The sequence below is a fragment of the Panthera tigris genome, chromosome B2, assembly GCF_018350195.1.
Source record: "Panthera tigris isolate Pti1 chromosome B2, P.tigris_Pti1_mat1.1, whole genome shotgun sequence".
Lineage (NCBI taxonomy): Eukaryota > Metazoa > Chordata > Mammalia > Carnivora > Felidae > Panthera > Panthera tigris.
Window position 1 is genome coordinate 62,044,813 of NC_056664.1, and position 25,134 is coordinate 62,069,946.

At 33.5% G+C, this 25,134-nt stretch overlaps 1 protein-coding gene across 2 annotated transcripts in view; it reads left to right on the forward strand.

Annotated features, from left to right (window-relative positions):
* Positions 1 to 25,134, forward strand: part of LOC102972589 (adhesion G protein-coupled receptor B3) — a 361,405-nt gene that overhangs the window by 52,358 nt on the left and 283,913 nt on the right. For both annotated transcript variants that reach the window (XM_042986617.1, XM_042986618.1), the window contains 2 exons: positions 10,734 to 10,836; positions 23,385 to 23,428. In XM_042986617.1, the coding sequence (XP_042842551.1) occupies positions 10,734 to 10,836; positions 23,385 to 23,428 (147 nt within the window). The remainder of the gene's footprint in view (positions 1 to 10,733; positions 10,837 to 23,384; positions 23,429 to 25,134) is intronic.

Below are 25,134 nucleotides of genomic sequence, written 5' to 3' on the forward strand. Positions count from 1 at the left end.
ATTTGCTCTTTATGTTTAGTCATCATTTACCAAATTTTCATGACACATTTTCCTGAGTGATCATTTTACTAATTATCTGTTGAAACTTTAAAAACCGCATTTCCTATACACAGAATAATGTTAGGCTTGCTGTTAAGTTTCCAGAAATTTTATATCTTGATATAATCATTTTCAAAACAATACTTTGCATAATTTCTCTCATGGGGACTAGGAAGGAGAACTTGATGTAATGTTTTGAATAGATATGATTTAGAAATTTTCCTTCACACACAGGCAGAAATAACTTTGCATCTTGACTCTTTTATTTAGAGATTTATTTTCTTCTCTTGCCCTAATATGCATTCAACTATTCTTCAAGCTATAATTTTTATTTTGCTGTTGGATTGTCTTCCTTTTACAATTAAGTAGATTCAGATTGTCCCTTCAACTGAAAGAATGTGCTCTACTCAAGTCCAAGCTAAATATGTGCTATTCTCAGCCTTCTACTTTTTATCCCTCTTTAGAATAGTTTTCTATGGTTAAAAAGCATAGAACCAGGATAGTAGTGCTACAAGGCCCTTTAACGGTTCGTACCATCTAGAAGTTCAATTCTACACATGAGAAGCTAAGGTCCTTATTAGTTCAGTGACCTGTCCAAGATTATATGCCCAGTAGGTGACTGACTTCACGTCTTCTCTACCCAAACCAGGACTCTTCCACTGTCTTGCTGCTTCTATGATGCTTGTATTGATTCATTTGAGCAGTACAAACTGTGTACCTCTATGTTAGTGTGAATACATATTGCTGTTCTGCAGAAAATCTTGTAAAGTCAAGGAGGAGGTGACCATGTATGAACAGACTCAAGGATACTTGAGAGTCAACTTGGTCACTCCGAACCAAGCTACTGACACCAAGACGAGAGCCTGTTACTCTTCCCAGCCCCTCATGACCATTTTGGGGCCTGATAGATGAAAGCTGGCCAGCAGAGGACAGATGGTCTTTTGGGAGAGGCAAGGCCACCCACACACATGCCTCATTCCCTGTGTGTGGAAACTAAAAACCACTCACAGCCTGGCAAGTTCCCAAGCTGCTGGTGAGGATTTTTAACTGAAACAACCTTTTAGTGGGATGATTTGGCAATCTCAAGAGGCTTTAAAGATGCATTGTCATTGAAGCAGCCACTTCTAGGAATTTATGTTACTGAAATTATTTCAAGGAAGAAAAGGTGTATCCAATCATATATTCAAGCTAGAGTTTAAGAAACAGTTGTAAATAATCCATTTTCTGATTCATTTAATAGGTTCTGGTTTTATAGGAATTCACAATACTTTTTAATGTAGGAGTAATATGTAGTTTTCCTGTAGGACATGTGAAAAATATAGCCTGTTTAAAAAGAAGAGCATTTTAATGTAGCTATTAATATTCACGACATTGTAAAGGATCTAATTAAAATTATATGCAAATTCCACTATAGTTTAAAATGCCAGGGAAAATAAAGATGAACCAAAAGCAACAATGTTCTCATAAGCCAGTAGTGATTTGAAAATTATCTTTCAAAAAGGAAAAAAAATATTTTTCAATAATGCAAAATCACATGAATGTGATGTCAAGTGCACCAGCCTGAATAAAGATAAATGATGCTGAATTTTTTTCATATTTAGAAAATGGAACTCATTTGAGTTCATATATTATAGGAATTAAAAGCAAATGGGAAAAGCAATTGAACTAAATTATATTAGAAATAATCAAAACATGAAAAACATAATTACTTTTAAACCAATACATTCTGAAGGCAATCAACCTGAAATTGTTGAGTTCTCTTAAGAGCACCTGTTCTTCAGTTTCAGGACCTAAACTTTTAATCTTGCTTCTTCATTCTGAGTTTGCAATGACATATTGTAGTTTTGTGATATCCTGTATCGTTTTATAATATCCTATTGTGAAAACACTAGAAATTAAAATCATCTATGGAAGTAACAAATTTGCATGACTAATATTAATGAATATTATTATGCATTCAGTATATGATTTACAAAACTCTGAATTTAATTTGGACACACCTTTTGAAAGTGAATTTAAATCTCTGATCACTTAGCTTCTTTGTAGTATCCCTTAGTAAACCTACTTTGAAATTGTAATTAGTTTTAAAGCTCTAAGTTAGCTGAATCCTACTTTTTAGCAGCCATCAGCTGATTTTAGTTTGAAAAGCAAATATATTTAGCTTAATGATTTCAGTGAAGTCCTCAGTTCCTACAATATGTGAAATCATCTACTTTGGTTTGGTTTTATTTAAATTGAGGGGCTTTTTGAAATAATTATGAAAACTCTCACTTTAGAAGCTATATGAACTATAATTCTAAAAATGGAAAAAGACTACAGTAATTTTAATGTTTTTATTAAACCATTAACATATTTTCACTGTACCTTATCTGATTACACTTTATTTGCACAATTACTTTCACAGTCCCCTCCACTGATGTTTTTTTGTAATACTGCATTGCATTTTTTCATGTGATAAAAAACAGATAACATGAAATTTACCATTTTAACCATTTCTAAATACACAGTAGTATTAACTATATGCACCTTATTGTGCAACAAATCTCTAGAACTTTTTCATCTTGCAAAATGGAAACTGTATATCTTTGAACAGCAACATCCTTTTCTTTTCACCTCCTCCCAGCCTCTCAAAACTTTCTGTTTCTAAACCTTTGACTACTTTAGCTTCCTCATATAAATGGAATCATGCATTACTTTTTTTTTTTTTTTTTTTTTGTGACTGACTTATTTCACTTAGCATGATGTTTTCAAAGTTCATCTTTTTTGGAGCATACAACAGAACTTCCTTCTTTTTTAAGGTTGGATGATCTACTGTCTGTACATACCATATTTTATCTATGATCTATCAGTAGGTATTTATGATGCATCTGCCTCTTGGCTATAATGAATAGTGCTTCAATAAACATGGGTATGCAAATATCTCTTTAAGATTCTGTTTTCGTTTTTTTTGGATGTATATCCAGAAATGAGATTTCTGCATCATATGGTAATTATGTTTTTGATTTTTTGAAGAATCTCCATACTGTTTTCCAAAGCAAAATTCCCACCAGTAGTGCACAAGGTTTTCAATACCTTTACAACCTTGCCAACACTTGCTATTTTCTGGGTTTTTTATTGTTTTGTTTTGGTTTGTTTGTTTGTTTGGATAGTAGCCATCCTAACAGATATAAAATGATATCTCATGGTGGTTTTGATTTGCATTTCCCTGATTATTAGTGATGTTAAACATCTTTTCATATACTTACTGGCCATCTCTATATCTTTGGAGAGATATCTATTTAAGTCTTTTGTCCATTTTTTAATCCTATTATTTGTTTTCGTTGTTGAGTTTTAGGATTTCTTTATATATTCTCAGTATTAACCCTTTGACAGATATATGGCTTATAAATATTCTTTCTTATCCCACAGATTACCTTTTCACTCTATTGATTGCTGCATAGAAATGTTTAAGTTTGATGTAGTACCATTTGTCTAGTTTAGCTTTTGCTACCTATACTTTTGGTGTCATATCAAAGAAATCTTTGCCAGATTCAGTGTCATGAAGATTTTCCCCTATGTTTTTTCTAGGAGTTTTGTAGCTTCAGGTCTTACGTTTAAATCTTTAATCTATTTTGAGTCAATTTTGTTTATACGGTGCAATGTAAGAGTCCAACTTCATTCTTTTACATGTGGATATCAAGTTTTCCCAGCCACATTTGTTGAAGAGATTATCTTTTCCCCATTGTGTAATCTTGGCACCATTATCAAAGATAATTTGAGCCTATATGAGAGGGTTTATATCTGGGATCCCTATTCAATTCAGTTGGTCTATGTGTCTATCATTTGTCTTTATTCCAGTACCGTACTATTTTGGCTTGCTGTAGCTTTGTAATATGTTTTCAAATCAGGAAATATGAAGCCCCTTGCTGTGTTTTACTTTCTAAAGATTGTTTTGACTATTCAGGGTTTTTTGAGAATCCATATGAATTTTAGGATTTTTTTTTCTATTTCTTTTTTTAAAAAGTGTCATTGGGATTTTTCATAGTAATTGCAGTGATCTGTACATTGCTTTAGGTAGTACAGACATTTTAACAATATTAAGTGTTCCAATTTGTGAACATGGATTGTCTTCCCATATTTGTGTGTCTTCTTTGACTTTTCTCAGTAAGTTTTTTGTTTTTGTTTTTATTCTTGTTCTTGTTTTGTTTTGTTTTGTTTTGTTTTGTTTTGTTTTGTTTTTGGCTTTCAGTGTAGAAGTCTTTCACTTCTGGGGCACCTGGGTAGCTCAGTGGATTAAGCGTCTGACTTCGGCTCAGGTCATGATGTCATGTTTGGTGGGTTCAAACCTCATGTCAGGCACTGAGCTGTCAGCACAGAGCCTGAAGCCTGCTTTGAATTCTGTGTCTCCCTCTCTCTCTAACCCTCCCCCACACATGCTCTGTCTCTCTCTCTCTTCCTCTCAAAAATAACTAAATATCATAAGAAATTGTTTTTAAAACAAAGTCTTTCACTTCCTTGATTAATTCCTAAGTATTTTATTCTTTTTGATTCTATTATAAATGGATTTGTCTTATTAGTTTACTTTTTAGATTATTTGTTACTGTGTATAAATGCAACTGATTTTTGAGTGTTATTGTTGTATTCTGTACCTTTGCTAAATTTGTGTATTAGTTCTGACAGGTCTTTTTGTGGAATCTTTAGGGTTTTCTACATATAGGATCATTTCACGTATAAACAGAGATAATTTTGCTTCTTTCTTTCCATTTGATGGCCTTATATTTCTCTTTCTTTCCTAACTGCTTTCATTAGGAATTCAATACTATGTTGAATAGAAGTGGCAATAGAGGGCATCCTTGCCGTGTTCCTGATCTAACAGTGAAAACTTTCAGTTTTTCACTATTGAGTATAATGTTAGCTGAGGGATTTTCATATACGGACTTTATTATGTTGAGATACATTCCTTCTATGCCTAATTTGTTGAGAGCTTTCATCCTGAAAGAGTGAATTTTTTTCAAATGCTGTTTCTGCATCGAGATAATCATGTTGTTTTTGTCCTTTGTTTTGTTCATGTGTTATATCACCTCGATTTTCATATGTTGACCATCCTTGCATCCCAAAATAATTCCCACTTGATCATGTTGTATGATCTTTTTAATGTGTTGTTGAATTTGGTCTGCTGGTATTTTAGTTAGATTTTTTTTTTTTTGGCATGACTATTCATGAGGAATGTTGGCCTGTAGTTTTGATTTCTTACAGTATCTTTTTCTGATATTGATAGGAGGGTGTCACAAAATGAGTTTGGAAGTATTTCCTCCTCTTCAGTGTTTCAGAAAGTTTGAGAAGAATTGATGTTAATTCTTCTTTATGTGTTTGGTGGAATTCTTCAGTGAAGCCATTTATTCTTGAGCTTTTCTTTGTTGGGAGGTTTTTGATTACAGAATCAATCTCTACTAGTTATAGGATAGGTCTGTTTCAATTTTTAAAATTTCTTCATGAATCAGTCTTGGTAGGTTGTATATATATATATAGGAATTTATCCATTTCTTCTAAGCTATCCAGTTTATTGGCATGTAATTGTTTTAGTATTCTCCTGTAATCCTTTTTTATTTCTGTGGTATCAATTGTACTGTCTCCTCTCTTCACTTCTGGTTTTGTTATTTAAGTTTTCTCTTTTTTATTAGTTTAGTTGAGAATTTGTCAATTTTGTTGATTTTTTGCAAATAACTAACTCTTAGTTTGGTTGATATTTTCTATTGTTTTTCTATTCTCTATATTTCATTTGTTTCTGTTTTAATCTTATTCACCTCTTTCTGCTAACTTTGGTTTTAGTTTATTGTTGGTTTTTATTTCCTAGTTCTGTGAGTTTTAAAATTAGGTTGTTGATTTGAAAACTTTCTTCTTTTTATTTTCATTTTTTTAAGTTTATTTATTTATTTTGAGAGACAGCAAGTGTGAGTGGAGGGAGGCACAGAGAGAGAGGAAGAGAGAGAGTCTCAAGCAGGCTCTGCAGTGTCAGCGCATGGCCAATATTGGGTCTGGAACTCACCAACTGAGATCATGACTTGAGCCCAAATCAAGAGCCAAATGCTTATCCAATTGAGCCACTCAGGAATCCCACTTCTCTTCTTTTTAAATGGAGACATTTACCCATATATTTTTCTGTCTTGGTAGGGCTTTTGCTGCATCTCATTAGTTTGGGTATATTGTGTTTTCATTTTCATTTGTCTCAAGATATTTTTAATTTCCCTGTGACCTATCATTTGGTCCAGTGATTGTTCAAGTGTGTTTTACTTAATTCCACATATTTGTGAATTTTCCAGTTTTTCTTTTGCCTTTGATTTCTAGTTTCATTCCACTGTGGTCAGAAAAGATACTTAGTATGATTTGAGTTGTTTTACATTTCTTAAGACTCTTTTTGTGGCAGCTGTGATTTATCCTAGAGAATCTCTATATACACTTGAAAAAAATGTATTTCTGCTGTTGTTGGAGAGGGAATTCTTTATATGGCTGTTAGGTACAGAAGTCTATAGTGTTCAAATCTTCTGTTTCTTATTGAAACACTATCTGGTTGATTTATCCATTATTAAAGTCAGGCATTGAATTGAAATCTGTTATTGTGTAACTGTCTGTTTTTCCTTTCCATTCTGTCAATATTTGCTTCATATATTTGGGTGCTCTGCTGTTAGGTACGTATATGTTTATAATTATTATATCTTCCTGGTGAATTGGTCCAGTTATTATTATATAATGTTCTTCTTTGTCTCTTATTATAGTGTTGAACTTAAAGTCTATTTTGTCCAATACAAATATGGCCGTCTCTGCTTTTGGTTACCATGTATGTGACCATCATTTTCCATCTTTCACTTTCAGCCTGTGTATGTCCTTATACCTAAAGTGAGTCTCTTGTAAACAGCTGTGTTCCATTTTATACTCATGTTTTTACTCTCTTTAAGATATGGTTCATATACATGAAGCCCCTTAAGCCTTTGTAATAACTATGAAAAATAACTTGAGTCTCCTTTGAATGAATAACTCTATACATTTTTTAATGTTTTAGATACCAACTAGCACAAACCTCAAAAATAGAAAAGAACTTTATTACTTTAGTCATGAAATCCATTTGGCTTTAAGATCTGCTTTCCTAGCAGTGAATACAAATGTGTACCAGCCAGGAAGCATTAGTAGATCACAAAGCCTGACATGGTACATAAAGAGCCAACTATTCACTTATGCAAATTAGAATAAATTGATGGAATAAATTAAAGATAATTTCATACACTGTACACGTTTTAAAGAGGGAGCCATTGCATAATGTAAATTTGCCTCTTTTTCCTTCATTATGCATTTTAACGCCATGGTATTGGCATTATGTTTTAATCCAAGTTGGCCAAAAGTTTGATATTTTTGTTTACTATGTGTTTATTTAATATGATATTCCAATCTGTGTTAGCACTAAAATGTGCAAAGCATAAATGCAAATGAGGATATATGATGGCTAGATACAAATCTTGCCCTCATTGAACTTATAAGGAGACATACATACCATTAATTGATGTTGTGGTAGTGATAGTTACATGTTAGTAGGGCAAGGTGGGGGAGGGTACTCACATAAATGTGATAAGAACATCCATCTGCATAATTATATTGGCATGCATCCATTCCCAATTGGATTCTAAATCACACACACACACACACACACACACACACACGCACACACACACATACACACACACTTAAGAAAAGTCATAAGGCAGACTCTGTCCTCTAGGAGTCACCTCGTCCGCCAGGCCAGTTGAGAAGCTGATAAACCTGACACAAAGTAACATGTAACATACTCTACAAAAGGCTGCTTATCTTACCTACTTTGCTTTCCATACCCCAGTTTCCCAGGGCCAAAATTCCCACATGCCCAAACACAGAAAGAGAACTTCATAAATATCTTGACAAAATTATAAATTCCTATTTAGAATACCCACATCTGAATTTTCCAGTAGACTATCCACTTATGCAACTTTTAAAATAATACAAAATATCTGTATGCTATCAAATTTAACTAACATTTATTAATTAAAATTAGCAGCTGAGTTAAATTAACATTGGTTTTATTTATAGCAGAGAAATAGGATTATAAACAGAACCAGTGTCACTTCATAGCTTTGTTAATTCAACCTATTCTCATTTGATCCCCCAAACACTTTTACTCACGGAGAAACAGGGAACAATAAGTTTGTAAAGGGAACTTGGCATTTAGAGCTTACTTTCATATCACTCCCAGTGCAACTTACCTTCAATTAGTATTCAGTGAAATAAAGGACGGTTAACCAGCCCTCTCTGTTTGCAACTACCTTCCCCTAAGAAATATAAAGACACATTTATACTGTGTTGTTTCTTACTATTTACTGTTAGGCTGGATACCATGAAGCTTCCTGAGTGTTTAAGAATTTGCTACCTGGGGGCTCCTGGGTGGCTCTGCAGGTTGGGGATCCCAGTTTGGTTCAGGTCATGATCTCGCAGCTCATGGATTTGAGCCCCGCTTTGGGCTCTCTGCTGTCAGCATGGAGCCCACTTCAGATCCTCTGGCCCCCTCTCTCCACCCCTCCCCTACTCATGTGCTTGCTCGCTCTCTCTCAAAAAAAAAAATCAAGACATTTAAAACTTTGAAAAGAAAGAATTTATTTGACATTACTACATACATTAAAGATGGATTTAAAAATGTTATCCAACTCGGGGTGCCTGGGTGGCTCAGTCAGTTAAGCTTCTAACTTCAGCTCAGGTCATGAGGTCATGATCTCACGGTTTTTGAGTTCGAGCACTGCATGGGGCTGTGTGCTGACAGCTCAGAGCCTGGAGCCTGCTTCACATTCTGTGTTTCCCTCTCTGTCTCTGCCCTTCCCCCACTCATGCTCTGTCTCTCAAAAATAAATAAACATTAAATTTTTTAAAATGTTATCCAACTCAAAATATAGTTACTCTACTACTAAATATAGTAAACTCCACACAATGACATATTAGCATTCTTTTCTGGTGAAATATCATGGAAAAGACCATTCCATTAGAGAGGACATTTTCACAAATAATGTGAGGTTCAACATTTTTGTACAATGTTACAATTATATGATTTTGATGATACAGTCATTTTGGAAAATAGTGTAGCAATAACACAAAATTAAACATGCTTTTGCCACATGATCAAGCAATTCCACTCTTAGGTATTTACCTGAGACATATGAAAATAGATTTCTATGCAGAAAGTATGTATGCCAATTATTCATAATAGCCAAATATGAATAGTACTATTCATAGATGCTAAAAATTAGAAGTAACCCACAGGTTGCTTACTTTTATTGATGAATAGATCACAAACTGTTATATCCATATCATCCATAAAGAGAAACGAAATGGATGAATCTCAGAAACATAATGCTAAGTGAATTAACTCAAACACAATAGTCGATGTACCGTATGATTCTATTTAAGTGAAATTCTAGAAAAGACGTGATTATAGTGACAGCATATTCATGGTTGCCTGGACCCTTGGGAGCAGGAAGGGATAAGATGCAAAGAGGCTCACGGAAGCCATTCAGGGTGAGGAATCAGTGGTGATGCTTGCATAGTAGTATACAATTACTAAAAGAGATGGGGTGCCTGGGTGGCTCAGTTGGTTAAACAAGTACTAACAAGCATTAAACTTCCCCCTTAAAATTGGTGAATTTTATTATCTGCAAATAATGCCTTAAACAAGAAAGAAGAAGGAATAATATTAAATGAATTCATCTTACGTACGTGTTACGAATTCCACAGAATAGTGCATGTTCTATGAAAGAACATGCTCTGTAGTTTATTTCAAATCAAAAAGAAGGGATGGAAAGAAATATATATATATAGCTAAAAGTACAATAAAACTTTAAATCTGTAACAGGTAGTGTGTGGCATTTTACACATGTTGTATAAAAACTTGTATGTACAAGAAAGAGTTGTCTCATGGTTATGGATAATTTTTGTAGGTTGCAAATATGTTTAAAACTCCTTTGTTACTGAACTGTAATTGTTAAGGTATTTCAAAAGGTGAATATATTCCTTACTTTGAGCATATTGAGCTAAAGAAGTGTCCTGTAAGTCTCTATTGCTGAAATGAATGATGGTCAATGATTAGCAACAGCATTTATTTATATTTAAACTCTACTTGCTCTCATGCTAAACCACATTCTAATCATTCATCGTAATGAATTTTGAGATAGTCCAAAAAACGCTAAGATAGCACTTTACAAGAAGAATATTTGGTCTCCTGGAGAACAAAACCGTTAAGTCCACCTGAGATAAATGGATTATATTCATTTAAAGATTGCCTGAAGGTTTGAATTCACAGTCCATCTCTCTTGCAGGTGAATCAGATTTAAGTAATCGAAAGCTTGTAAGTGCTGTTGCTTTTTCATCTTTCCTGCATCTAAAATGGTAACAGTCAGCAATAGCTTTTTCCCCTCATAGTTTCCTAGTTCCAGGTAGGGTTTGTTTATAACAAAAAATGAACTGTAGCTTTCCATAAGTAGTATTTAGTATCACACTTTAAATCTGTTTGCCCATTGTTTCTCTGTTCTCCTTAGGATGCATTAGGATATATTTCCTTACTTAACATGCATCCAAACATGTATGGAGCAGTGAGAGTTCATATTTGTTATTGATCCATTCTCCTTTTAATCACAATTACTCTGTTTCAGAAACTACACTGTCGTTAATTCCAAAATCATCGTGGTCACAATAAGGCCTGAACCCAAAACAACTGATTCATTCCTGGAGATAGAACTAGCTCATTTGGCTAATGTAAGTATTATCCATGTGACATCGACTTGCTTATAGAACTTACCTTTAAAGATAAGTTATCAGTCACACATTTGATAATATCAGAACACATTTTCTGGACTTTTTAGAGTTGTAAATGGAGTAATTTGTTATGAAGATTATATTATATAGAAACAAAATGTCAGATTATCCTATGCTTTTGTCCATAATAAAACTTTCTTCAGTTTATCCATGATAACAATTATTAAATTGTTTATCCACGTACACATCTTTTTTGGGCTTTGAGCTAATCAGCGGAGGAGACCCAATGAATAAGAACCTGTCTCACCTGTGGTGGGGAAGACTGCCATGTAACTACATAGGTTTAAGATGCATGCAGTAATTGAAGTTATAAACATAATACAAAGAGGAGTGATTAACTTCAGGTACCCTAGAGCAGGAGAATGGGTGGGATGGCATTTAAAAGTGCTAGGTCAAAGAACAGAGTAGGCTTCTTATAACTAGTTGGGTGCTTCAGTAATCTAAATCTAAACCTCCCATTCCAGAATGACAAGAACCCTTTCCTGAATCTATCTAACTGCAACTGAAATTCTTTTCATCTTTTTTCAGTCCTCCTGTAGAAATTTAAAATATCTACTGATCCTTTATACATTCACTTTACATGCTTAAATCATTGATGAGTGGAGACAAGGAAGGTGATTCCTACTAAGGTTCTCCTAATTATGCTTTTATACTTCCTGTATTAAAGTGAGCCACTCTCTTACGTTCTGTGTACACAGGTTTGGTTTTTTGTTTTTTGTTTTTGTTCTTTTGTTTTTTTGGGTTGTTTTTTTTTGTTTTTTTTTTTTTTTTGGTTTAATTCCTTGCAAAGTTCCTGGGAAGTTGACCTTTACATACAAATAACAGAAACACAAAGTGTCATTTTTCCCAAATCTAGAAATTTAATGAATGACATAATGGAATTTATAGTCACATCAATTGGTTTACAAAACTTATGTATTGTCTCCTGTTTTATAACTTCTTGTTTCCAAAAAGAAAATCAATCTTGGTTTTATAAAAAATGACAATTATCTTCCCTGTAAACCACTTTTTACTAACATGCTTCGGGCTTCCTAGATTGTTTAGCGAAAATCTCAAATCTCTTAGCAATAGCTCTTAAACATCACAACTAATACTTAAACTATTGGGTCTTCTACTTTTGCCAAAATATGACCATACTGGTTCTATTTAATTTCAAGAATGTGTTTTATTTCTATAAAATCTACCTTTGTACACCTAAGAATAATCTTACCTCTACCTAATCTCATCACTGCATTGAAAACTTGCAATTACTTTAAATATTGCTTTTGAATAAGGATTTTATTTTTTGTAGGTTCAAAATTTGTTGAAAAACTATTTACTTAGGTGTTTGCTTTTATTGTTTATTAGGGTAATGTCTATCCAGTTATAAACATTGGTGAAAAAATAGTAAGAGATCCTAGTTCCCTGAATTGCTTACTAAAAAAGCAGTACAATGTCTGAGTATATATCATGTTTCTTGTGGAGAAAACACTTATGTAAATGAACTTTTACAATACTTTCCTAAATAAACTCATTATTGAGAATTTTAAAAATACATTAATTAAATGACTTTTTTTCATAAATTGAAGAAAGAGTAACCTCAAAAATAGCATTGATGAAACAGTCTCACTATTTCAATTCAGTAAAACTATTTGAAATGAACAGAGATTTAAGCTTTGAGTCAAACTTCTCTCCTGGGGGTTTATTTTGTCAGCTGATTTACAAAGGAGATAAACCATGTACAGAAAATAACTTTGTACATATGAAAACCCAAGTATATAGTCAATACACTTTATTAAGCACCAGCTAGACACTGGGGTGACAATGAAAGTCAGGATATAAGAATGGTGAAATAATTATCACAAGTCACTTAGAACTAAATCTGTCTTTCATAATTTTGAGTGAATGAGTTGACCAGATTTTCAAAACAATACAGTCTCCACTCTAGAAGATCTCCATTTAAGGGAATATAGACAAATCTTTTGAAAAGGGGGACTGAGAGAAGATGAGACAAAGAAGAAAAGCTTACACTGGAGAAGAAAATGGCACCAAGTATTCTAACGCACTTCTATTATCCCCTTGCTTGCAGTGCCCACCTGTCTTCAGAGGCCACCCCAATTAACCACCACACAATGAAGCCTCTCTGGATGGCTGGATTCCTCACTTCTTCCCTTTATTTTATAAATACCTTTCACACTTTGTCCATACAATATATACAGTCCTTCATACTCCCCTGGTTTGAATTTCTAATGCTTATTGTATTAATCTTACCATCCAAATTAGAGTTTGTAAAGTACTGTTCATTGAGGGAAAGAATATATAACAGATTTGTTGAGTATCTTAGTATTTATTACCAGTCTTATATACTTTGTATACTGATTTTAGTTTGTTTCCATTGAAGAGATAATCAAAGACCCTACACTGAAATGTAATAGTCTTCACTAATGTGAATACATCATAAACATGAAAATAGAAATTAATTAGAAAAGCTGAAATTTTAATATAACTCTACATAGATGTAGATTATCATTGTTACTGCCTTCAAAATTGAACTATTTTAGATATATTTTTAATATCAAGTCTACTTTCATGTATTTACTTCTATCAAAAGTATGTGCTATACTTTCCTGAGCTCAGAAAACAGTAATGACTTGCAAAGTATATCTGTTTCATATACCATGTAGAAGAAAAATGAAGAATGGGAATTAACAGTTATAGTGAGCCTAGGGAAAAGCCTGTTAACATTTTCCAAACTAAATGTATTCTTTTAAAAAGCTTTTTAACAAATAGCATTTAAAGTATGTTAAATATAATAAGGCCCTTGGGAACTGTAGGAATAGAATATGGAATCTTGAAATTCCAAATTGTATTTAGCAAAGCCAATTGCAGTTTTATCCAGCTCATAAATCATTAATGACTAAGATGCTATTCTTAGTTCAGTTTTAGGGAGCCTATGGCTTTATTGTGATGACCTATAGAGTCAGAGTTTATGGTCCTTCGTGTTTAGGTATAGCAATCACTTGCTTTTAAAAAATATCAAAGTTGCTTTCCCAGAAAAAGAATTTTATTTTTAGTGTTACTAAAGATTTCTTCAGGATGACATTTATGCTCATTAATATTATTAGATTATCTGATATATAAGGAAAGTTACTAATTTTATTGAAAATAATTATTGAGACCTGAACGAATATAATAGAATGACCCTAAATGCGAGTGCACACGTATACACACACGCATGTACAGACACCCACTGTTTGGATGCCTTGGATCTGACAGATCTAAGCTGCTATGACTTTCTAAGGTGGATAGCATCTCCACCTTTAAAGATGAGTTAGAAGAGTAAGTAAGTGCATACATTTTAGTTATCTCATGCTCTATCAACTTTGTTACTCTGAAAATGAATTCTTTTTCCAAATGATAAGAGTTTTAGGTTGTTCCATTTTGGAGAGGCAGTTTGGGCTATGCTTGCCTGCAGTCTCTGTGGTCTTGCCTTTCTTTTTATTTCTTCCTCTGAGTAAAAACTTTAATGATCTAGTTAGCATGATACCGCTGTCTTTCAGGACTGAGAAAAATCCATGAGGTTTATTTGTAGTTCTCAAATTGGTCATATTCACAAAAGAATCTCATGGGAATTTGGGCTTGTGGGTTTTGTTTTCTTTGCCATATTTGCTTGCATACTAATAGGATCAGCTAACAAATTAAGGAGTTTGTTTTATGTGTATAAACTAAAGTTAATCATGAGCCATGACCTTTGTAAATCATAGCTGCAAACACAATGGAAGACTATAATGAATATGTTTGTTACCATTAGATAAGCATGAGAAACAATGAGAAGAAATTTGAAACACTCATCAGTGGGTATTTTTGAAAATATCAAAGGCTGATAAAAACCTAAGGAATTAAAAATCACTTGACAAAGCTTAAGGAAGTCCAGTCTATAAATCTATAATTTCTGCAAAGGGGTGTTTGTATGCCTTTATGTTTTGAATCACTTTTCTACCCTACCTTTTGTCCATTTGAAAGAGATTTCTGATTTTTTTTCTGCTTAAAGCTCTGGGTAATTTTTATGGAAGAGTCTTGAAATGCTGACTAGACAGACAGATTGATGGCTCTGTCACCAGCTGAAATTGAGATAGAATTTGTTCCCTAGCTACAGTTAGTATGGTGTTTTGTTTTGTTTTGCTTTGTTTTGTTTTGTTTTGTTTTGTTTTGGTTTTGGTTTTTTGGGGTGTGTGTGTGTGTGTGTGTGTGTGTGTGTTTTCTTGATTATATCCTAAATTCCTCAGTTTGAGTAGCACCCTTCCCACTTACATTTCAAATTCAGTTTATTTTGATTAATAATACATAGTCAACATTTTTCAAAAAGATTTTAGAATAATTCTGCTATTTTTGGAGCAGTGGTGAGCTAATCTTTTTAGTTAGGAGTCAGGTAGCAAATATTTTAGACATGAGCTATAATGACCTCTGTCCCATTTACTTAGTTCTGCTGTTGGAGCATGAAAGGAGCCAGACAATATCTAAACAAATGAGTGTGGCTCTGCAATGAAATTTTATTTACAAAAATAGGTGGCAGGCCAGATTTGGATTCTGGGCTATAGAGTTAGTCAATCCCTATATAGTAAACAGAATCATGCCCCCACCCAAAATGCCCATGTCCTAACCTCCAGAACCAGTTATGTTACATGTCAAAAGGGACTTTGCATATGTGAATAAAGGTAAGGACATTGAGATGGGGAAATTATCTTGGATTATCTGGGTAGGTCTAATTTATCACATGAACCATTAAAAGTAGTTTTCCCTGTGGCTATGGTCAGAAATGCAGCATACTAAAAACTCAACTACCATTACTGACTTTGACAATGAATGAAGAGGGCCTCAAGCCAATGGGCACAGGCAGCCTGTAAAAGCTGAAAACAACCTCTGGTTGCTAACCAGGAAGGAAATGTAGACCTCAGCCTTTCAACTGCAAGGAACTAATTCTACTGAAACCTGAATGAACCTGAGCATGGATTTATCCTTAGATCCTCCAGGAAGTAGTGATATCATGCCAATACTTTGATCTCAGCCTTGAGAATCTCTTGAGTAGAGACCCAGCTGAGCTCATCAGACTTCTGACCTATAGAAACTGTGAGATAATGAATTTATGTTATTCTATGCTGCGGTTTATGGTAATTTGTTACAATAGCAATAGAAAACTAATATCCCTGCATTGGAACATTGCAAAATTAATTTTAGATTATGAAGAAAATGTATATGTAAACATTAAGAGTGCCATTTTGAATCAGATATAATGCAATACTGATGATACATTATTCAATAAGAATTAATTAGCAACCAGAGATTAAATTTTGTCCTGCTGATTATTATTCCAGCACCTTAGCAACCTGATGAAAGGAATCACCAGACAGTGAGAATGGCCACTGTAAAGTGGTGGTGGGATATTAGAGAAAATCGGAGGATGCCACGAGCAGCACCACCTAGGCTCCACCACAGAAAGGGCCTTGTGGAACCAAGTGCTGGATGTCAGGGGCAACTCTGGCATTTGCAGATATGTTGTGCTTTTGAAGCAATTTAGCAAAACTTCTCTGCTGGCAGCTGATAGACTGGAGTAGCGCAGACACTTCTGGTGCCTTTGCCTCTGCTACAATCCCATAGAAGTTTTATTAAGATATCCTCTTGGCTATAAAAGGAAAAGACTTAAGCTGTATGTTTTACCTGTATGAAATCTAGTTATTTAACTATTTTTATTAAAGTTATTTGCCACTCCAACTCATAAGAAATACTTGGAGAGTTTCTGCTCCTAGGAAACCCATGTGTTTGTTGAGAGGTGCACCAGGCTCCTGCGCAGCCATTGTTGGAAATGATATAATCATGTGATCATATAAGGGTAAGACACTCTAAGACATCTACATGAAGGCAATGATTTTCTCTGAAGAATACACATAAAAATAATCCCTGATAGCGATTCTACTTTTTACTGTTTTCCATATGTCAAATAGGCAGTATTCATTGGGAAATAATGTACATTCAGGTTAGTGATACATCTCAGAAATTAGGGAAGCAAGCTGTTATCACATCCACAAAAATAGTGTCATCTGGTTAATGTGGGCTAGTGAGTAACCATATAGCAGAAGCTGAATTAAATATATGCTATTTCTTTATGTTCCAATTAAATAGCTGCCAACTCCTCAAGAAAAGCTATGCAACATGGATGTGACTCATCCTGATAAAACAATATTCTGCATTTCTCACTTCGGTGGTCTTTATATCAGTCTGCCTTAGCTACAGCCAGCTCCTTCTTTTCCATATTGACTTGTCCTCAATGTGATGCTTTCTGTAGAACCCTCATAAATCTATTCAAAAATTCCTTTATCTCCATGATTGTATTAAGTAAGAACACAGTATTGCATTTGTAATGATGCTCTTTAGACTTCAGGTATATGTCAGCTACCCTTTCAAAAAAAAAAAAAGGAAAAAAAGAAGAAGAAGAAAAAAGTGTTAGACCCAATTTAGTTCTTTTTAAGTATCCTTTAAAAATATGGAAATATGGAATAGTACTTACCATAACCTTGAAAAAAAGATTTGGAGAACATTCAACAGATTACCTTCTGCAGTTCAGTTTCATACAGTTTTCAACTGTATCATATCCTTGGGTGGTATATTACACTTTTAGGTACTATGAAGCTGTTTATATGTTAAAAGAAATACTCTCACTGATCAGCTTTTAGGGGCATTTCATAGATTTGACTATGGAAATATTACATACACTAAGATCTTACCCGCTCCCTTCCACCATGCATTCCTTAGACTTTATTTAATGTGTCTTTTCTCAAATAGTAGTAGAATTATACACAGATTATAAATGAGTCTTTTGTGGGTCAAGTCAATCATATTAGAAATGTTCTTAAGGAGTTCCCAAAATCTTTTTGTGCAGTGATATGTAATAGCTACAATTATGCTTTAGTGGGGAAAGAAAGGGAAGATAAGCTTAGCAAAACCCAGGTCTTCTTAATGCAATGCCTTTATGTCCAAAATATTGAAAATTAAAGAGAGACAGTGTAGTGTCCTCTGAACAGTCTTTCTCCCATCTACATTCAAGAAGTCAATGTGCAATGCTCTAGAAGGTGTGACAGAGACAGTCATTCTGGAACATCTGAGTCAGAAAATTGGAAATGCTGAGATAGTTATGATGAAGTCACTGCCCTTCTTCATGCCCTTAATGCTTCATCTGTTCACTTGCTTTGCTTCAATAGACAAAAGGATATATTTTTAAATATATTTTTAAGTTTAAATATTTTAACAGGAGTATGAAAGGTACCAGAAAGTTAAGACGTTTCTAGATATGGAAGTTGCTATGACATATGAGCACTAAGCATTTGAAAGTTTAAAAAAAAGGGTAAATAAACCATATGATTTCTGTTGTGTGCATCTTGAGCAGTACTTCTTCAAATTTGATGTGTATAGAAACTATGGTGGGTGGAGGGAGTAATAATTACAGTGCATATTCCTAGGTATAGCCCCAATCTCAGAACTTGTGGAGACAACTAATCTACATTTTAAATAATACCCCAGTTGATTCTGGAGTAGGTCTGGAGAAAACACTTGGCAAACACTAAGATAGCAAGAGTGTAATAAACATAGTGTGTGAATTGAATTTATTCAGAACTTAAATTAGGAAAAATTAGAGAAACTTGGTTTTCATTCATTTTTATTGTGACTTTTATTTTTTCTGTGATCAACTTCCTTCAGATCTCTGCTCAGATATCATCTTATTGGTGAAGGCTTCCCAATATATAAAATTGCAACTCATTCACTTTCCAGACTTCCCTGTCATTGTGATTTACTTTCTCATCATAGCACAGATTACCATCTAGCATTTTATGCATTTATGTGTTTATTTGTCTCTCTCCCTGCCCCTTTCACTATAGTTAAGTCTATGAGGCAAGAAATTTGCTCAATGCTGTATCCTCAGTACCTGGAATGTAATAGGGGTTTACTAAGTGACTTTTACATGAATGACTAAATGAAGTTTACCATAGTAAGAGTAATTTACCACAGTGAGATGTATTTAAAGTGTTCTGTAGGGAAAGAAAAAGACTTGAAATAGAGTTTTGAAAGAAGAAAAGGAATTATTTTATGAATGTCATTCATGAATCACTGAGGTGTACATCTAGAAAGGATGTTCAAATCCCTTATTATAGAAAATTTAAAAAAGAAAGTTATGCAGCCAAAGGAAAAGAGAGAACCACCCATAGAAATAAATTAACAAAGCCAGTGCTATATTATACTGTTAAATGGGTATATTGGTTTCGTTGATGTGGAAAAAGGGAGAGAGGTAAAAGTAAAAGTAAAAAAAAAAAAAGGCAAAGACTATTAAAGACACTTGAAAGTAGTATGTAGAGTACCTATGGTAATTAGGAAATTTGAGTCATGGTACATTTTTAAAATGCTTAAATGTAGGTGAGTAGAAATATTTAACTTCAGTTTAACTATTCTATTTTGACTGGGATCAAGAGAGACAGTTTTTTTTTCTGTTGCTATCTGTTTCTTTATTTGTTTGCTTGCTTGTTTTACCAAAAATGTGGTTTTCAAGAAGATAGTATATTTCCAAAAGTTTTCAAAAACGTGAAGTTTTAATATTTTAAGTGTCAATGATATTAACAGTTTTGAAAATGAATTTTCTTACGTACATTTATCTCATATGCCTGGGAATTTTTTTGTTTCCTTAGCTTAGTGCATTTCTTAAATCTACGTCCATCGGCTAGTGTATAGCTCAACTCTTTTCCCCTTGTTTCTGTCATCACATTTGTTACTCTCTGTTGGGCTCACCGTTTCCTGTTATTGACTTCCTGTAAATTCCTCATAACAGATCTTGTAGCAGAGTACCTTTGAGAAAAGTATCTAAAAATTATAACAAATATTTTATAAGTGATTTCTCAGCAGAACTTTTTAGCCAGTTTTTTTTTTCATGTTTAGTATTCATTTGTCATTGATATTTGCCTTATGTTTCCCATCACACATTCTTTTTCCTTTAAGCAACTGGTCTATCCAGATACTAAGATTCTTCTGATTTGTTTGTTCTGCTTATTTTTCTAAACTTCAAATGTTTAAATAATTGACTGCAGCTCACAGACCTCCATATTGGTAACTGCACTAGAACTCACAGAGGGCAGTGTCTGTCTGTCGTGTAGGTTCCAGAATGTAGAGTGAAGCACAAGAGTGAGTAGTGCATTTTGGAACCTTTAATAATCCTCACGTGGATGCTTTTTAAATTTTCACAAGGACAAAAAGAAAGAGCAATATGAGATAAGATCCAAGAGATGAGAGGTGAAGAAGGTAGAGGATAAAATGAAGGGTTAACAATGGCATGGATTAAGAGTAGAACAAACATTTCTCACCTTTACATTTTTATCTGAAAGTAGAAATAAGTTTCTTTAGGAGAGTAAAAAAGAAAGAGATATTCAAACAATTATATTCATATTATATTTCTTTTCTAATATTATTTTTCTTTTGTTGTAAACTATTAGGAACACTAAATATGAAATATTAATCCTATAATCAGTATCCTGTAATGGTTTAACTTTATCTAACCCATATATTACTAAAAGAAGTGAACTAGATTTAGAAGAACCATTATCTGTGGTTCTTCTAAAGACCATTATCTCTGGTTCTTCAAAAGGTGAATGTATCACCTTTCTATAATAATTTCTATATTAATTAAACATATACTCATATCCTTCATTGTAATATTTCAAGGATAATTTGTTTTCTATAAAGTGCTCTGAGTTCTTTGAACAAATCCCAGATAAATACACCATAACTTTATGATACAACATTGTAGCTATGCTAAGGATTTCTTAGAAAGTCACAAATTGAATGAAAATTTAAGCTAAAACCAGATAGTATCTCGTAAGACCAAGGAAGAAAACAATTTTAAAAATAAAGGAAAAATAAAGGAAGAAGAAAAAGAAAACAATTCAAAACACCACTCCCTTCTGTGACCCTCCCCAGATCTATGCCTCCTGTAGACTCACATTAAAGATACACTTAGTCCATGAAACTTGATCTAACACAAGCCATGATGCCCCTCATTTGTCCCTTAAACAGTATATTATGACTAGTAACACTTATAAAAACATATCTATTTATGGTTATATAAACATTCCACATGTGTGTTTCTCATCAACTTCTATAAGACTGTAACTTTTTTCAGGGAAGGAAGTGTTTTTGTTCTAACAGCATAGTTTATAGGTATGAACATTTGATAAGAAGTAAGATACCTTGGCTAATGTGGCCTTTGAGGAATTTTTGGAGAATGGTAATAGTGCTAAAATATTGGAGTTAGTCAAATGTTATAATTAAAAGAAAAAATAAAATTGGGGTGGATTACAAAAATTTTAGAATCACCATTTTAAATGTTTATTTCTAGTGAAATTCTAGAATGGACCCAGAAAACAGCACTTAGAAAGGGAATGTTTCACAAAGAGCCTGCCTAGACTTTTGAAGACAGTGATTATCTACATGTAAGACAAGACTGAGGGCTGGGAGCTGGCTGTCATGGGGGAGAATGTCCACCTGTGGAATGGAGCCAGTAGCGTGTTTCAGGACTGTAACTTTTATCTGCCTTGGCCTAGTCATCATTTTTATTAAAGACTTGGTTGGATGAGGTCATAGATACCATGTTTGTCTCTTAATCCTCTAATGATTAAAAGTTTTGAAGCAATAGTGAATGTGTGGGATGTCAAAATCAGGATTCAGAATGTCTCTCCTAAGAGACTTCAGTGTATATGTAATCAAGCTGAGGGAGAGACTACAAATATATCTGATGTAGTCTTAGTCTGCATTATTAAGAATGTGGCACCTAAAGGAGATGGAAAGAGCACCACTTTGTTCTATACAGGTAGGTTCTATACATGGATAGTTGCCCTAAATGCGCTTTAAACGTGTGCTCCAACATATGAGTGATGTGGGGAATGAGAGAACTTGAAATCCACGGAGTATGTTTAATAGAGAAGACTCTTCAGGGATATAATAGCATTTGTAGCTATCTAAAGATATCATGTAAAGGAATAATTATTAGGCTAGTTTCAAAAGGGCAAAATAAAGCCCAATGAATCTGACAAACAGAAGGAAAACATTTCAACAGTTAGTACTCTTCAAAACAGAAAGCACTACCCAAGGTAATCCAGTGCGGAGAATATTCTTTGTATCATCCTGAAGGTCATGGTAGCCACTCATACATATATAAATATTGAACCAATAAAGATTTGACATTTTTTTACATAGTTTCATTAGACGCGATCTATACAAAAGTGATCTGTGGATTAAGAAGATATTGCAAAACATGACATATAAACTTGTCAAATGCCTATGTTGTACACCCAAAACCAATGTAACCTTGTCTGTGAACTATTAAAAAAAAAGAAACACTTTGCCATGGTCTAGATGTGGTCATGTCTGCATTTTTTCTGGATTTCAAAAGAATGAGATGGTCTTTAAGAGATAAGAATAGCTCTACTGAGACTTTACCACTTTTACATCTTAAATTAGGCTTATAGGAAGGAAATGATTAAACTTTATTTCTTTCCAAATTCGAAAGAACATCCCATTTTATGCTTCCATCTCCATCTCACTCAATAGGTATAATTATTATAATTAAGGAGACATGCAAAGGGACTATTAAATAGTGGATCTGGTTTAGTTCATGCTAATTGTGAACTACACCCCAAGAGGGCAGCTATGAATGACTTGGTAGGGGAAAGGGGGTGTGGGGCAGAGAAGTTTGCATATCAAATACAAATTTGTACCTAAAATCTCTTTTAATGGCACTCACATTCTTTGTACTTTAAGGGAAAACCAACTCAAAGAATGCTGTGAGGGGCATCAATTTTTATTTCATTCATCGTCATCATTATTGAATAAAATGTTCCTTTTTAAAAAGTACAGCCATACCTAATAAACCCATTTTTAGGGGAAAAAAAGCTATTGCAAGCCAACACACTCTCCAGAAATGGACAATTAATGTTACTATCTCTTGCCCCTAGGAAAGTGACCAACTAGAGAGTAATGAGGATGTCAGTGGTGTTTTGTACATGTGCATAATACAGAATGTTTCACCATGATTTAAATTGTGTAGATACTTTGGTCTTCCTAAAGGAAATAATCCAGGAATTAATATTTTACAGGTAAAAGGATGAAATAGAAATCATTGAAATATAGACCTTGAGCTATATTAGAGCTTCACTTTCAATTTTCAAAATAACTAAACATAGGTTATGACATTTGTGGTAAATGTATTGTCTTCATGAAGAGAATTTCATAAAATGCATCACCAAGTCTATGAGAAAAAGCATACAAATTTTTTACGCAAGGAAAAAAATGGAGGTGGAATCTTGAGAGTTTCATACTGCAAGATAAGAAACCCACCATTCTGTTTGCATTTCACATAAAACTTACATTTTTGTTGTGTGTATTCATGATACATTTATTCTTTTTCTGCTTATTTTTAGGGTACTTTGAATCCCTATTGTGTATTGTGGGATGACTCAAAAACGTAAGTGACAGATGTTTTCTTATATTACTTTGGATTATATATTCAAAGCACATTAAGTTATTTCAGTTGCCTGCTAGTCAACAGGAAAATGATAAGTTAGTGGGATGTGTGTTATACTCAGAAAACATTTTGCTTTTTGAATCTGCAGGACAAGATGATGAATGTGTTTGTGTGTGATGATGCCATCAGATTATGTCCCAAGATAGGATTGCATTACCTAATATGTAAGACACATTGCTATGCAAATCTCATGAGGATTTTTTAGAAACTCTAATATTTTAAAGTCGTAGGAGCTCAAATAATATTTCAACATTTTGCCCTAGTACTCCAGCTTAGCATTGCACACTAAAATAGCAATCTCTATGATCATTAGACCACTATATTATTTGCATGACCTTGAATCTATTATCAGAGTAATGTAATATTTATATGGCCCTTCCAGATTATTTTATTGTAAAAACATTGAGTGACATTTAATTGTCTTATTCACCTATTTAATGAATTCATGAAGACAAAAGAAAACAATTGTAATAAATGAGGATTAATAATTCTCCAATGATTCCTTTCTGTAAGTAATTGCAATATATCTGGTCAAAATCATCTTAATCTCATCAGTAATTCTATAAGATTTTAAGGAAGGACTCAAAGAGCAGAAATGTCCTGATTAAGTTTTAATTAGACTCTTACGTTTTAAATATTTATGTACATTTATTTCCAGATTATACAATGTTTTGTTTTGTTTTGTTTTGTTTTGTTTTGCATGAAGGGGAGATAAATATCAATTAATCCCATAGAGCTAATAGCTCTATGTTGATGCTGTTAGATAGGGCACCACATTGTTGAGTACTAGGTATTCTAAGATTTTTCCCGGTGTTCTTCACCCCATATCTGATCTACATCTGAGGTTTTATTATTTTACTTGCCTCTCACAAGTTATTGGAGGGTCTAGGAGAAGGGCATGATTAGAATTTCTAGGTAAAGAGCAAACCTACTGAAAATGTGGTTATTTTTAGGGAATGGATGCAATTTAAATTACAGTATTTATGTGGATAATTAATAAGTGACATTGGGCATATTATTTGCTATAGATTCTGATATTCTAGGGATCCTCTTCTCGCAAGAACCCTAGTGCCATAAAAAGAACCCAACTTGCCCTGGTGATAACATCAGGTGGATGTCCTCACTGATGTCATAATTTTTTTTCCTTTTGAAATCCAATACAGAAGTCCATGGTAGGAGAATTCTTGCAAGATTTGCTCTTTACCAATAGCCAGAAAAGACTCTAGTAGTATATTCTAAGGCACTGTTTAGTATGTTGTATAGCCAAAGAAAGAATGAAACACCACAAAAATCTAATCAAATGGTTTCTACTTAAGAAAAATATACCATCTTAAACTCCAGTTTATAGCTACTTGCATATCTTCATGAATAATAACCAACCTGGATTTAGTTTTATTATCTTTTTAGTGGGTAGAACATGCTTCAGTGTCAATCTAAAAAGGGGAAGTGTTAGTTATTCTGAAAGACCTTTGGGACTGTTCAATGAATACTATGAGAAGAAACAGCATTCTCCTATTGTGTGACTCTTTTGGTTTTCTTTCACAGAATGTCTAAGGTTTTAAGTTTAGTTTATATATATAAATATATTAGTGTTTGAGGTCAGCATTAGTCTTAGGAATCAATCACACTCTTTCTCCAGCATCTGC